General features: G+C 41.8%; 1 protein-coding gene across 29 annotated transcripts in view; it reads left to right on the top strand.

Annotated features, from left to right (window-relative positions):
- The first annotated feature begins 7,260 nt into the window (after nt 1-7,260).
- kif1aa (kinesin family member 1Aa) overlaps nt 7,261-16,782 on the top strand; it is a 48,176-nt gene continuing 38,654 nt past the window's right edge. For 14 of the 29 annotated variants that reach the window (XM_039811070.1, XM_039811069.1, XM_039811067.1 and 11 more), the window contains exons 1-2: nt 7,266-7,636; nt 9,442-9,609. In XM_039811070.1, the coding sequence (XP_039667004.1) occupies nt 9,504-9,609 (106 nt within the window). In that variant the 5' untranslated portion in view covers nt 7,266-7,636; nt 9,442-9,503. Of the gene's footprint in view, nt 7,637-9,441; nt 9,610-16,782 lie in introns of all 29 variants that reach the window. The other 15 variants (XM_039811088.1, XM_039811087.1, XM_039811077.1 and 12 more) reach the window with 5 other exon arrangements.

The following is a 16,782-nucleotide window of genomic DNA, read 5'->3' as shown; positions in this document are numbered from 1 at the left end:
CAGATGGAACATTATCTAATGTATGTGTCGAACCCTATATATATTACATTCACAGCTTCTACATTGTACAACTTAACCAATACCCTAGCATTGTGTATTATCAGGCCAATAGCAACCACAACAATTAGTAGTTAGCTGGATAATAATTTTTCCTAATAGACCATAATATAGCTACGTTACTAACCTAAGGTTACATGGGAGAGCATCGTAGCTCTGCTGGGGTCCTGCAGGTCTCTACAGAGAGAAGACGATAATTAATACAGCTCCGTTGAGTAAGGCCTCACGAAGAATACATGATTCCCATGGTAAATTAGCTCAGTAAGGTAGCCGGGTGCTACAAGTTTTAGATAACGTTTGCAGTATAGCTAACATTAAATGCTAACTTAAAAAAGCTTTACTAGCTAGCTAGCTAGTAACTTAACACAACAAAACAACAAATGTCTAGTAACCATGCTTGCAACGTAGATCACAGATAATATATATATTAATAATACTTACACTTTATTAATCTTGTAGGAATCCCCTGTTGAGTGGCTTGTGTGTCCTCCAGACCAGACTCTGAGTCTCTAACGTTAGTTTACCTGCACTGAGGCTGAGCTGTCACTCAAACTTTCCCTTAACTCTCATTAGCCAATGGGGGACGCGCCTGCTAAGACCACGCCGAGATGTTTGTGTCAGAGTATCGCAAAACAAAACTCAGGAGCGCAAACGAGAAAGCTGGGAGCATGACTGCAAACGTGATGGAGAGAGCAAAAGACTGATCATTGAGAAAGAAGCAGAGGGAACTGTAAACAAAAGGACATAATATCAAACAAATAAAAGACCAATAGTTTACAACTACACAAATGTTTTATTTGCAAGTTTTAAGTTTTACCTTTGAGGTGACAATTTTTTTGCTTGAGTTAGTGTTTTTTGTTTGATACTTGAGAAGTTTTGCTTGGAATTAAAGTCACAGAACTAATCCCATACATTCGCGGCAGACGAGAAGAAGAGAAAATGGAGCGATTCCAGATTCCCCCACCACCCAAGTTCGATTTCACAAAACCAGAAGAGTGGCCCAAATGGATACGAAGGTTCGAGAGATTTCGGATTGCATCGGGCCTAGAGCTACAGCCGGATGAATACCAGGTGAACACTTTACTTTATACTATGGGGGACGAAGCGGAAGATATTGTGACTTCACTTCACATGACGGAAGAGGAGGCTAACGCTTACGACACTGTCAAAGATAAGCTTGAGAGGCATTTCGTGGTGAGGAGAAATGTTATTTTTGAGTGGGCCAAATTCAATCAGAGACAGCAGGAACAAGGGGAGACAGTGGATGGTTTTATCACTGCACTTCACTGCTTGTCAGAGCACTGCGGCTACGGACAGCTACACAACGAAATGATCCGAGATAGACTGGTTGTGGGCTTGCGCGATAAAAAACTGTCAGAGCAACTGCAGCTGGACACGGAGCTTACGTTGGAGAGAGCTGTGACACGCGCGCGTCAGAGTGAAAGTGTGAAAAAACAACAGGACCTGTTGAAGAGTAACTTTAAAGCAGAAACTACAGACGTGGACAGCATTCAAACAAAATACAAATTTGATAAAGGCAAAGAGAGACAGCAGAAAATGCAGGCTAAAACGTATGATAAAAGCACTTATCAGAGACAGCCAGGTAACCAGACACGGTGCATGTGGTGTGGTAGAACACCAGCACACAACAAAAGCCAATGCCCAGCTAGAGATGTAGCATGCAACTTGTGTCAGAAAAAAGGTCACTATGCAAAAGTGTGCATGTCAGGGGCTCTCAACGAAGTTAACACTGCAGTGGCAGATGAGGGAATAGCTTTCCTGGGCACAGTTAGTTCTGGTGGTGAACCCTGGCTAATCAACCTTAGAGTGAATGAGAATACAGCTGTATTCAAAATAGATACGGGGGCTGATGTAACAGTGCTAGCTGAAGATGTAGGGGCAGTTCCCAAAGCTAGAGAGGTCAAAGAGAGTGCTGCAGGGTCCAGGTCTGACGCCTATCACAGTGAAGGGGAAGTTCACAGCTACTATGAGGACTGACAGTAAAAGTACCACACAGGAAGTGTATGTGGTCCCGGGTCTGAAGTTTAGCCTACTGGGACGTCCAGCTATCCAGGCATTAGGGCTAGTGGCTAGAGTAGATACAGTGGTGCTGGACTCAGTCGTGAGAGTCAAGGAACAGTTCCCCGCACTGTTCAAAGGGCTAGGCAAGATGGAGGGTGAATACAGAATAGAGCTTAAAGCTGACGCCCGACCATTCTCCATATCAACCCCACGACGAATCCCACTGCCTCTCATGTCTAAAGTAAAAAAAGAACTTGCGCGCATGGAAGAGATGGGGGTGATCTCAAGGGTTGAACAACCTACAGACTGGTGCGCTGGGATGGTCACTGTACCAAAGCCGGGCAAAGATGAGGTGCGCATCTGCGTGGATCTGACCAAACTGAATGAGTCAGTAAAGAGGGAGAGACACATGCTCCCGTCAGTCGAACACACGCTCGGACAGCTAGGAGGCGCCAAAGTATTCTCAAAAATCTACGCAAACTCAGGGTTTTGGCAGATTCCCCTTGCCAAGGAGTCTACCCTGCTCACAACATTCCTCACTCCCTTTGGGAGGTTTTGTTTTAACCGCCTCTGCTTCAGCATATCCTCAGCTCCGGAACACTACCAGAAGAGAATGTCCCAGATACTGGAGGGACTCGACGGTTCCCTGTGCCAAATGGACGATGTGCTCGTGTATGGAGACACGCAGGCCCAGCACGACACACGACTATTTGCAGTGCTGGGGAGGTTGCAGGAGGCAGGCGTCACGCTGAGAGCTGAGAAATGTGAATTCTCAAAAAACCATGTCAAATTTCTCGGACAGATCATAGATGCAGCCGGCGTGAGAGCAGATCCAAACAAAACGAGGGCAGTGACTGACATGGAGGAACCTGAGGACGCGAGCGGAGTGAGACGGTTTCTTGGAATGGTGAATCACCTGGGAAAATACTTACCTCATCTGTCAGAAAAGACACAGCCACTCCGGGACCTGTTAAAGAAGCAAAACGTGTTTCGGTGGGGGCATGATCAACAGAGAGCATTTGACGGCATCAAAGAGGAGCTGAGCACACCACCAGGGCTGGCGTTCTACAACGCAAGGGCGGAAACGGTTGTCTCAGCTGACGCGTCATCATTTGGACTGGGAGCTGTGCTACTCCAGAGACAGGAGGATGGCCACCTTAAGCCAGTTGCATATAGCTCTAGAGCACTCACAGAGGCTGAGAAAAGGTATGCACAGATAGAGAAAGAGGCTTTGGCAATCACATGGGCGTGCGAGCGCTTCTCAGACTTCCTGGTGGGCATCACGTTCCACGTTGAAACGGACCACAAGCCTCTGGTTCAGTTACTAGGCTCCAAAAGCCTGGATGAGCTCCCACCACGCATTCAGAGACTCAGAATGAGACTGATGGCTTTCAGCTTCTCCATCTCACATGTGGCCGGTAAGAAGTTGGCCACGGCGGATGTGCTGTCAAGGGCGCCGTTGCGAGACAGAGGGCAGCCAGAGCAGGAAGAGGAAGTCAACCTGTATGTATAATGTCGACCCTACCAGCTACAGAAAAGAGACTACAAGAAATAAGAGAATACCAAGAACTGGACGAAATCCTGAGCCAAGTAAAGAAATACTGTACTGAGGGCTGGCCAGACAGGTCCACAATAGACAGAGCTTACCTACCGTATGCTCATGTCGAGGATGAGCTATCTGTGGAAAACGGCTTATTACTGAAGGGATGTAGGCTAGTTATTCCCAAGCTGCTACAGACAGACATCCTGCAGAAACAGCACGCAGGACACCAAGGTATAGCAAAGTGTCGTGAAAGAACCAAACAATCTGTCTGGTGGCCAGGACTGTGTACACAGCTTCAGAAAGTGGTTGAGGGCTGTGACACGTGCAAAAGAAAGAATCAACCCCAAAGAGCCACTGCTGCCCACAGCATTCCCTGATAGGCCATGGGCAAAGGTGGGTGCTGACTTGTTTCAGTGGAACGATAACCAGTACCTTTTGGTGGTAGACTACTTTTCCCGTTTCATTGAGGTAGCTAAACTCACATCAACCACCTCATTCGTCTGAATACTTCACTCAGTTCGCAGCACAGTGGGGGTTCACACACGTTACGTCTAGCCCCAGATATGCTCAGAGCAATGGAGAGGCAGAGCGTGCTGTGCGGACAGTTAAAGGTCTCCTACAGAAAGGACAAGACCCGTATCTGGCACTCATGGCTTACAGGGCCACACCACTCGCCAACGGGTACAGTCCAGCACAGCTGTCTATGGGCCGGCAGCTCAGGACAACAGTTCCGGTCACTCTGTCATCTCTCAACCCAGGCTGGATGGACATAACCGAACTCAAAGAGGTGGAACAGAGGAAAAGACAGAGAATGAGCTGGAACTTCAACAAAAGACACAGAGCTCATCATCTCAAAAGTCTGACACCAGGCGACCATGTCTGGGTAAAGGACACAAAGGAGAAGGGGACAGTGATAAGAGAGGCGGAAGCACCAAGGTCATACATCATTGACACTCCCAGAGGGAATCTGCGCCGTAACCGAAACCACCTTGTCTCTACGCCAGTGGCGTCAACAGAGCAAGCCATCCTGCCAGAACATCCTACCAGACCATCCCACCAGACCATCTTACCAGGGCCAGAGCAACTTACTGGTCAGCCAGTGGGGCCAGATCATGCAGAGAAGGGCTCAGTTCAACCATGCAGTCCTGAGCCTCCGGCACGCTACCCTGTAAGAGAGAGACAGCCTCCATTGTACCTGAAAGACTTTGTGGCTAAATAGTAGGTACCCCTGGTGAAACTGAGTGATTTCTACGGGGCAGAATAAACCCCCACACTCAGTAGAAGGATTGGGCAGTTTACCCCACCTTCTTAGTTGAGATGTTCAGTTAATGTTCACATGCTTATTGTTCATAAGACACAGTTGAGTATTACTTTACAGTTAACTTGTGATATAGTCGGTTACAGTACAGAGGTGCTAGTTTAATCTGTCATATATCAGTACAACTGATCTTAGAAAGGGGGATGTAGTGTTAAAGGCTTTGATATGACAGGATGTGATATAGCCTAGGGGGAGGGGCTGTAAAAGCGGGTAACGGAAATAAAGGCACGATGCTTGGCACTCGTCGGAAATCTCTCTCTGTGTGCTTATTTGTTAAGTTAGAATCACTTAACTCTACATTTCTCTCCACAGCGTCGTTTACTCCTCTGCCAGGCTGCGTAAGACGCGTTCATATCTTATTTATTTGGCTGGACCTCTTCACATCTCCCCATTTGCAATGCTTCACACACTTTATTTGCTTACTTGCATGGTTAAAGAAAATAAAATACATCCATGAATAAAACCAACCGCATTTCCGATTTCCGTTTTATGCTGGTTAGGATAGGAACTTTTTTTAAAAGCCAGGCCTTGTTTGTGGTAGTGGACACCTTCTACTTTTACTAAAGTAAATGTCTCTTTTATTTAAGTACTGAGATTCAGTACTTCCTCCACCGCTGCTCCGACAATCTCCGAAAACCAGTCTCCCAGGAGGTGCACAGGAAGTGTCATGTCCTTTTATGGGAATTTGCGGGGCGTTTTCTTATGCTAATTAGGAACAACTGGCACACGCTTTCAGTTACGAAGACGTGGGATTCATCGATCCTAAGAACACAGATGCGAACAATTCTGCTGTTTAAGAACACGTCATGAATCCGACGTAGACCTTTCTTAGGAACCTTCTTAAGAACATATTTAAGAGAAAACTTAGGAAGATATTGGTGAATGAGTCCCAATGATCTCAACTATTATGTATACAATAGAAATACATTTGGAATTATGTATACATACAGACAGTACAGGCAGTTGGATGGCCGATAGTTGGATACATCTATGCAGATAATGCACTATAACGTAAACATGTTTTACTGTGCAGAATTTCTTTGTCTTAAGATGGATGATAGTGAAGAGAAAATGTATTGATCTTGATAGCAAAAACCTCTTAAACCACCAAACCATTACCGCCCTGTAGAGTGTGGGTAAGGTCACATGCACAAGGACTCATTGACATTATCAGGGCCGGTCCTCTCTCTTCAATTAGCTCAATGACTGTCAAGAGCTCCGCTACAAAACATCTCTCCAGGCATTGCATCTCATTTTTGTCTGTTTACACGCAATTCTTTTTAGGTTGAACATTTATACAGGCTGAACTACAAATATGATATGTTTCTCTCTGACTAAAGGGAGGTCCCATTAGGCTATACATAGATCTGATAGGCCTATGTTTTTTTTTTAGATATTTTTAGAAAATGACATATTTGCTAAAAGCAATGAAACCTTCAACATAAGGGCTTATAAATTTAAACTCTGATGATTTTTTCCTCAGATTTTTTTCACAGTAGGAAAAGCACAGGTGTAAATAATTAAATGAAAAATGGATTGAATTCCATTTTGCTGCTTTAGATTCAGCCTCCTGGTATTGTGCATGCTGGGCTTTTTGAATAGAATGTAGCCATAGTTCATGTTATTAGTAACACCTGTACCTTTTCTAGTCTGACAAGTCAAAATGTCTGCTGTGAAAAAGGCCTATTTTATGTGTTGTGTGTTTACCATTTAACTATTAGTATTTACTGCAGTAAACTAAGGGTGTACGGACACAAATGACTATAAAACCTGAAACTGCAATGCAGGCAACCTACAGGAAGAGTATAGGCCTACAGGAACACCACATTTGCAAAGGAACCATGACAATATTGCTGCTATAATCTGTTTATGTGGCCAAACTCTGCTCTGAGATGCTAGCCTATATTGTGTGCTTAACTGAACAGGCAGTTTCCATGGAGCAAAGAGCTGCTTTGTGCCAATTTGTAACCCCTCAGCTTGATGTCCCTGATTTGACCTATTAAAAAGACTTCATAGCATACTCCTGTTGTCCGCTGCATTTAAAACGGTCATGTAAGTTAACTACGCTGTTTACAACCTTTAGAAAAACTGGCTTTTAACTTTCAATAAAAAGTATCAAAACAGCAGTTTTTTTTATATGAGGTGTTTTCGGCGGGATACACATCTTACTCCTGTCTTTATCTCTGTGTCCCCTTCTCTCTCTCCCTCTCTCCCTCTCTGTTCTTCCTATCTCCTCTCCCCTCTCTCTCTCCCCTGTCTTCTCTCCTTTTCTCTCTCTTTTCTCTTCTCTTCCTTTTTTTTCCTTCCCACTACTGCATTGATGCTGTTACCTCCCTCGGTGGTGATGTCACCGGCTCAGGGGAGCTCGAGCATCCCTACCAAAGACAGGCAGACAATAGGGCCATTTTGACCGCGTCGGAGCGTGAAGAAGCGGCCGAAACATCCAAACAACCGACCGGCCACCTTCCTTTCCTTCCTGGGTCCCAACTGGAAAGGCAGGGCAGAGGGAGGTGGGTTGGTGGGTACAAGACCTTGTCCGCGGTAACCTCAGTCCTTCCCGTTTTCATGGAGAGAGGAGGCTGTTAGCACGGCCAGCGCCAGACCTGGAGGAGACCAGAGCAGGTGGAAGTAGCTACGGAGCCAAGCACGACAAATACGGTCTCTACACGGGAGCAAACGTTATTGGCACTGCGGAGGTGGGTTAACCTTTTTTATTTTTCCATTGTCCCGCCGGTAATGCATTTTTAACGAGGCAGTCTTTATTTACTTCGTGTTAAATCTCTAGGGAAGAGATGAGCATAGGGTGCGGCCATTGAGTATCTGCTGTCAATGTCGTAAAGATATTAGGCTATAGAGATTAAATGACATATAAAGCTGCTCTGTAACACAACACAGCACATCATATTTTATAGCATATTGTTTGATAAAATGTATTTTAATTATGTGAGCAGGAAGACAGGAATAAATGCCCTGTCATTGGGCAAAAGGTAAACTACAAGACGTGCTATAATTAACTGAAGAGATGTTAGCGTAGAATACCATAAGCCATGACAATGATGCAAGAAGTAGGCTATTTTTACAGAAAGTAATTACAGCAATGAATTATCAATTTAAGCCTAACCAAATATGGCACCTTAGCTGGCGTTTATGGCTTGGCTCTCATGCTAAAAAGCCACCAGTTAAATTATTTTTCATAAGTGACAAGGTAAAATTGTATCTAATTGTCGTCAAGATCCAATACACACCAGCATCCGGATGTATATTACAAGCCTTTGTCGCCAGAAAAATGGTAGCCGCCCAGCTGAGCTGCATCATCAGCTGATTGGTCTGAGCATCTGTATGAGAAGATTATGAACATGGATGTTGATGGAGAAAACAGATTTTAATCTTCAGAACTTTAAGTAGGCCTACTGTTTTTTCACACAAGATATTCTGTTGCAGTGGGTGATATTAAGATACGCTTTATGAATTTCATCTTCATCAATTTAATTTCAGATATCAAAACAATATTGAATTTGATGTTGAATATTTTACATTATTCAGTCTATTTTTTATTGAAGCCCACATACAGTACAGTAGCACCTTAAAAACCGAAAGTGTTTCTCCATTGTAACAGCATTACTTGCATACATGAAGGTTTAGGGGCCAGCTGTAGAGGGTGTACCAGGAAGCAGGGTGACACAGCAAATTTACAACACTCAATTATGATGACAGACATCTGAGTCACAAAGCATAGGAACATATTCAGAATATTGATACAACATAAAACATATAATATATTACATTATGAATAAAGTTCGAGAAATGACACTTTCTCTTATTGATATGCTATAAATTATGATAGCTTTATTATATTTGCAGGTAGACCCCAGGGATTCAGTAAACGCTAATTGTATCATATTGCTCACTGTTAAAGCTTATTGATGAAAACATTAAATAATTGTAATTTGATCGCCACAGTAGATGAGTCATGGTTGCTCTTGATACACTCATGATGACACCACACAGTGATTTAATGTTCATATTTAGTCTTTCAGGAGACAGCAGGACGAGTTACGAGTTGTTGATTAAACCGAGCTGCTGAATGGAGCCCGACCCTGGATTTGTGGCTGGTTTCAGAGCCATTGTCATCCAGAGAACTAGCCTGACATTTAGCTGCTGCTGCACTTCTTTTGTTACTGCTAGCTTTATTATTCATCTCCCTTGGCTGTAGCTGACCATGCATGGTCTTTTCATGTTACAGCCACGTAGCCCTGCCCTCCTCTATTGTGCTGATTACGTCAACCCTAAGGTGTAATATTCTGCCCTCACAAATGTAAAAAGAAAAATGTAAAAAGAAAAAAAGACCTCAGTTTTGTAACATATAACATAATAAAATATCATACAACACATGCCAAAAAAGGTGGCACAAGTCTGTTACAGCATTCTATTTGCATAATGAACTGATAAAACTAGGAAATGTATTCATTAAGATGTATTCACTATCTGCTCCCTTCTACAGACCTGCAGGCCCTACACCTGGGTACTAAAGAAGGCACCCCAAGGTGCTAGGAAGAAAGCACCATGGCAGGGGCCTCTGTGAAGGTGGCGGTGCGTGTCCGCCCCTTCAATTCAAGGGAGATTGGAAAAGAAAGCAAATGCATCATTCAGATGTCTGGAAACACCACCAGTAAGTACTCTAAGAAGATCTTAAAATGTACCTACAGTCTGTGTCATGTGTACTTATTTTATGTTTTTAGTGTCTTTAATGTATACTGAAACACAGATTGCATGAACAATTTATTCACACTGCATGGGTATCAGAAGTGTGGAAAGTGGTTGGCAGAAGGCACCCAGCTAGATGTAAGCTTGAGCTGGGGGATTCCTTCTCAACCAGAAGGCACACCTTCAGACTTTTCTGAGCTATTCCTGATCTTGACCTCTAACCCCCCAGCGCGAGGGGTTTAATGAAAAGATAATTCCCTTTTGCATAGTACCAGGAGTGACTGTGAAAAAGCAAGACCTATTTCAAGACAAGTGATATGAGCAGAAAATGTATTTACTATCAGCTTTAATTTCATAAAGAGATTATTAAGAAACTATAGGAGATAATTTAAATCTTTCTGTAGCAAAAATCTTGTTGAGCTTGTCAAAAAGATTGTGTAATTACTACAGGGTTGATGTTTTCAGTTACTAAATAGAGCGAGCAGGAGAACAGTTATCAAAATGAAATCACCTGCTCAGAAAATCTCTTGAACATTATGCAGTAGGTGACATAATCTCCTGCATATTTGACCTGATATGTATTTAGGGCAAGGCCCTTTGTCTGTTTATGTGGCCAGATTAAGCCAGATTTAAAAATGGCTCCTTAATCAACATTTTCAACATTAATCTTTCTATTCAAATCTGCCACTAATGCAAATATTCAATACGCACAGTAATAGAAGATACATTTTTTAACATGATTTTGTCCATATAAAATAACCCATATAAACATTTAGGAGTGTGACTCATTGTGTACTTGCCTTTAGCTACTGTATTTGTTTTTGTGGTCATATGTTGTATATTTTTGAGGTATGTAGTTCAGAGCACCCCACATTCTTTGGGTTATACAGTGCAGAGTGAGGACTTTGTGTCGAGAGGAGACTGGAAAGATACTCGATACGTAGTCTGCTTAGGAAGGTAAAGCCGTTTGTCAATAATGGATGAGGCTTCCTGAAATATTTACCGTTTGGCCTAATTTAGCCATCTCCTCCCTCCTTCCTCATGTCATGGGTGACTAGACAACAAGCTGGGTGGCTTTTTTGGGCCGTCTTATTTTAACTGTGTGATATTTTGCATTTTATGAACTAGTTCCCGGGTAGACTAAACACTTACTATACAATAAGGAATTATTGGTTCCTGCAGGATTTCAGCATGAGGGTGACAACATTTTTTGACACCTACAGTAAGAGTGTCATTGCCTTGGCACAGAACTCATTCTTCTGTCTCTACAGCAATGGACGATGCATATTTTGCTGTCAGCAGTGTCTCCTTTAACAGTGTAAACGTAGATCAAAGGCACTATAGTCCACAGGGAATATATTTACAGTGTGGATACCTTGGAAAAGTCCTTGGAGGTGTCCTGTTTGATTAAATTTGTGAGTTTGAAGTTGCATTTTTCTAATAAGTGTGTCTGTTTTTAATCAAGCAAGTTATCCACATACATGTGACATGAATTTCAGTGAATTTCACCGCTATGGTAATGATTGGTATGGTGTCTGGTTGTTCTTTATTTTATGCTAATTTGGACAGTTCCTGCACATTCGCTAAATCGATACTTTTAAAACGGTGCCGGTGCCTAAACGGTGCCTGAACCGGTACTTTTCAATGAAGTTAAAAAAAAAAAGAAGAAGAAAAAAAATAAGGGTAGTAAACAACAGTCAGTGACTTGTTTATTGCTAAGGCCATTGTCAAAATTAAAGATTTAATAATAATGTAATAACTATAACAATAACTTATTTCACCAGTATATTGCTGTTGAACCCCAGATGGGAAAAGGGTATTTTACAATTACTGTGAATGCACCACGAGGCTACCTGTTTTAAGTGAATGCACCGTCTGTGTTGTTTAATTCCGACAACGGCAGCTGCAAGTGAACGCACCGTCTGTGTTGTTTAATTCCGACAACGGCAGCTGCGAGTGAACGCACCGTCTGTGTTGTTTAATTCCGACAACGGCAGCTGCGAGTGAACGCACCGTCTGTGTTGTTTAATTCCGACCATATAAACATAGTACTACTAGTACTACTAGTACTACTACTGTATATCTATGAATTCCGACAACAGCAGCTGCTGCTGCGCTGCATTGCCGACTGTTACATCCCGCTGTTGAAGTCCTCCACAGTGAAATACAGTCACACTTTACACTGTTTAACGTTAGCTGTCAGCATTTTACCGGTGTTTAATCCAGCTGCTAGCTAAAGGTAGGCTAACATTACATGCTGTCAGGTGTAGTGTAAAGTCAAGCACCGAAATGAGGCACCAAAACTTTCGTTCTTATTCGGTCTCGTTACTACCGTTTACGTCGGCACCGGTTCCCTATTGGCACCGAGTTTCGGTACCCAACCCTATTATTCACTGCCATATTCACTATCCTATTCTTAAATGGTGTATGAGAGAACCCACCATAGTAGTTTTGCAATACAAACTGTACAGTACTGTGACTCATTCAACAGTATATAAAGTCAATCAGGCTGTCAAAGCACAGCAGCCATTGTAAAAAACATATGCTAGATTTGGGTCAATTTCCGGTTTTGCCGGTCCGGTGTACAAGTTAAAAACGGTTTGATTTTATGAAAACCGGCTGAACCAGAACAGTATATGTCATTTCAATCAATCAATCAATCAATCAATCAATCAATCAGTTATTGTTACCACCCGCTACTACCCACATTTTCCCAATCTTAAAATCTACATTCTGTCTGTCACAGAACTAATATTTAAATTCTTTTTTTTTTTTTTTTTTAATCACTGATTGGTTTTGTCTGACATGGATGAGATATATGTGCCTGCTAGGTCCCTTACTCTTGATTGTTCCTGAGGTCAGAACTAAAAGGCATGGAGAGGCAGCCTTCCTTAATTACACCCGAAAAACTGGAACTGGAACAGTCTGCCTGGAAGTCTTACCCCTTATTTCCACCAACTGCGGAACGGCTCCGTGCTCCGCCATCCTTCAATACCCACCAGGTCCAGATTTGTTGCGAAACGGCTGCGGCCATGACTGACAGCTGAAGTCACGAGGACCCACGAGATTGCGATTTCATGAATGATATAACAGGATGTAATTTCTATAAATAATTTTGTAATTTCATAAAACCAACAACAGTTGACTTCAGGCCCGTCTCCGCCCATTATGATGTTTTCAAGGTGTATTGCAGGGAAATATGAGCCGCCTTGAGCGTGAGTGAGTGTTTCTGTGCTCAACTTCCTGTCCCGCATTATCTGCTCTGTGCTGAATTGCTGCGGAGCTCTCTGGCGTCCGGCAAAAATAGAAACTCTGTGTATCTGCTCCGGAGGGCTGCAGATCACCGGAGCTGTGCTGGAGTCGGAACGCAGCCGCTGTGTTGCATTTTGTGCATGAATTGCACTATAGAAATACAGTTTATTACTATATTAATGTCAAACCGGTTTGAAAATGTTAACACCGCCACCGGCAAAACTCTATGCTGTGTTCACACCGCCCACGTTTCACACGAATTGTGCAACGTGATTGCATACAAAGTCAATGCAAAGACGGGAACTTGAAGTGGGTGCAATGGGAATTTTTCTGATTTATTTATCGCATTCAAATCTGAAATAGTTATGATATCTAATATAAGTAACACAAGAAGGTGCAAAAGATCTTCTCAGACCTGAATCTAGTTAAATCTGAGTTTGTGGGCTTGATTCCCCATAATATAAATCACCTCTACAGCTGGTAAATTCCAGCTAAAGTTTCAGTGAAAAGGAACATTTAAGTGGACTTTACAGATTTTGTGTGGCCTAAGTCATGATTCTATTTAATCAATCTACCTTAAAATCTAGAAAATAACTGAGTTTAACAATATGTCAACAGCACTAGAAAACGTCTTGTTGGTCAGATCCACAGAGAACACAAAGACGCTTTCAGTGAGAGTACAGGTCTTTCAGCAGAGCAGATTGTTCTCTTACAAACTGAGTCAATGGCTCTGGATGTGGGCTGGAGGATGTGAGCAGACTGATGTCATGAAAAAGCCCATTGGTTGCAGTGTCTGGAGGGGCTACAGAGGCAGGGTATAAATGCCCCCTTGTCTTTTTGTAGTCTGGGCCGAGGAAAGGAAGATGAAGAAGGAGTGGGTTTTTGTGTGTGTGTCTCACTCTCTGCTTTGTGCTCTCTGACACTCTTGTGTGGGCAAATACCCCAGTTCCCACAAAGCAGGAGAATGGCAATAATCTTGTTGTTTGAGAGATCTTCCCTCCCACACTGACCTTAATTAAGATGCACGGGATGAACCTCAAGAAAAAAATTGGCCTCTCTTTAGTGGACTGTTGGGTGCATACACTTGGTGGATAGATTTAGATTTATGTTGCAGCAACAAACTTGTAAGACATTTTGGGACTGACTCAGAATATCTGTGTATATACTTTACCAACTCCTGCAAATGTATGTTGTTGTGGTATATTCTATGTGTTTGAATGTAGACACTCCCCCTGTAAACACATGCAAAAAAATCTCATTTATTTTAGGGGAAATTGAGTGAATTCATGCTGCTTCTCTTAATTCTAATTTTAGCACAATTAAAGACCTTATTACCATAATGTTTACTACTCCATAATGCTATTTTGGCATAGACAAAAGGGTGTCTTATAGCAGGGATATTTAACAGGGCTCTGGGACCCCTAGGGGGTCTCCAAATTATTTTTCATTTTTGAAAGTTTTTTCAAAAACGTAAAAGTCTTAACATGAATCCAACATATTATTAGCAAATATAAGTCCACACTGATGATAGGCTTACTGGCCTATAGGTAAGGTAGTCTCTGAAATAGATCCAGTTCATCCTAAGGATTCACTGGGCCACATGTATGTTTAACATTTAAACATGATTTATAAAATCATGAATACAATTATTTAATATCTCAGTATTCTGTACACTAAAAAGGTATGTATAAAGGCTTTAGGCCGCCCTACATGTTATTGTAGGCCCAGTTTAATATGCAACATCATTTTCTACAATATATGTACCGGTAGTAGGGGGTCCCTGCTCCATTTCTCTTTCAGTTAAAAGTTTCTTGGCTTAAAAAAAACCCTGTTAAAGTCCCCTGTCTTATAGTAAGTTTCTTAGGCTTAATAAGCTGGTATAGAAGTCAGACATACAGCAGCAGACAAACCACTTACTGCACAGTGCTACAGCTGCTGCTGAATATAGCATCAGCATGGCTCTCCTCCAGTCTCCAGTCAGTGGGTTCACATCCCCTCAGCGAGACCTGCTGACGCTGCCACATTTCCTCTCCTATTGACTGGGGCAGGTCATCCGTGACAGACGGACCAGCATCACTCAGTTACAATTATGAAGACCCAGCAGTTATGAACAAGCATGGAATGTGCCATAATAGGATGCTGAAAATATGATGTTTAACAACAATTTACTAATGCAGATAATCACCACTATAATTAGGATAAATGATGTCATAACCAGGAGCAGTGGGGCAGTTTTACAAAAAACTGCTATGCTAGTATATACTATATATACCATCCCTATATTTTAACTCCTGCACTATTTTATGTCTTAGATTGTAATTACATTACTTGCGTTTTTTTTCTTTTTAAACATATTTAATAAGCATTGTTTACGGGTTACTGAGATCTGAGATTTTCATTGCCAATCTCTGTTGAACTACACATATATGTATATATACAAAAAGTATATACACTAGTATACTAAACATTACACCTGGTGAAAATAAAGTGCACACTTTTTTCAATTAGGGAGTCATTAAAAATATATCTATTTTCACCACTAATTATTGGGAATTAAAATCACCGACCACTGATATGACATCAAAACATACCCTACATTATCTTTAATAACAAGTAACATATAGATCCTAAAAATGTAAACTACCCCTTTGTAATAGGTGATGTAATGTACTCTTAAATGTAATATGCAGTATAACTATCGCTTCATAATAAGTACTGTACTTTTTTTTGATGGATCATATTTCAGGCATCAAAATCAGATTTTAGAAAGTTGCCTCTTAAAAATAAAAACATTACCTATAGCAAGCTTATACTGTATATCATGTTCCATACTCATTATTCCTCTCTTTCAAAGATGTGATTTGCGCGGTGTTAAAATAAATGTAAATATCAGTGGCGTACACTTAAAGTTACTAGTAGAATACATATTGTGGATACATGCATACACTCCTGACCACCTCTAGTCTGTGAGCACACCGCCAGAAGAGAAATGACTTGTTGTTGTACCCCGTCTAATTAGTTGCAGTGACATGACTTCAAGACCTGGCGTCATCTATAAAACTCAACAACTCGTAATTAAAAAGCGTTTCCATCATAAACAAAGAAGACAGGTAGTAAAGAGGAGTATGATAAGATAGGAGACATGCTCTGTGTGCTTAAAATGCTGGTAAAACTGGCCTCACACACGCAAGCTGTGACCACTGAGAACGTCACCCAGGCTTCTGAGTGCAGCCCTGCCCTATGTCTCACTATAACACTCGTATATTCTGCCAATCACTGTCACTCTAAAGTAATAACCTTAGCTGGGGGGGGGGGAGTGCTCGGGGGAGTCTTGTATGAATCATACCACAATCACAGATGAGAAAGCAATGAGAGGATGTTGTACTGTGGAGGCTCTGCTTCTGGGTGATAGATCATTACAGATTATTCATTTGAAACGTTTGGTAAATTAATCCATTTCTCCTTTTAAATTGGGTTTATTTGATGTCTTTCTTATGTTATAGAATCCAGATTTTATAGAATGAGGTCAACTTTTCTTTTTTTACCAGGAAAAGCCAATCAATTTCTTTCCTGTTTCCACCACGTGGCAGCTTGAGACATTGTGGGGGGAGGAATGTTCTTAAATGTCTATTTTTGATCAATGACAGAAGGGATGTTACACATCAGAAATGCAGTATAAAACAAAAGTAATAGTTTGATTCTTTTTACAATATATTGTAAGCAAGGTGTTTCACCTGCATCACAGAAACTGCATTTTCTTTGGAATGTGGTTAGTTATGACAGGTGCGGAGACTCTAAGTAGCGTTTTATTCAATTTGATTTCTATTATAAATAATAAATAAAAATAAGTTGCAAACAAATGCACAGCCACAGCTTATTTCAGAAT

This window comes from Perca fluviatilis, chromosome 9 (assembly GCF_010015445.1).
Source record: "Perca fluviatilis chromosome 9, GENO_Pfluv_1.0, whole genome shotgun sequence".
In the NCBI taxonomy this organism is placed as follows: domain Eukaryota; kingdom Metazoa; phylum Chordata; class Actinopteri; order Perciformes; family Percidae; genus Perca; species Perca fluviatilis.
This window is presented reverse-complemented; position numbering and strand designations above follow the sequence as displayed.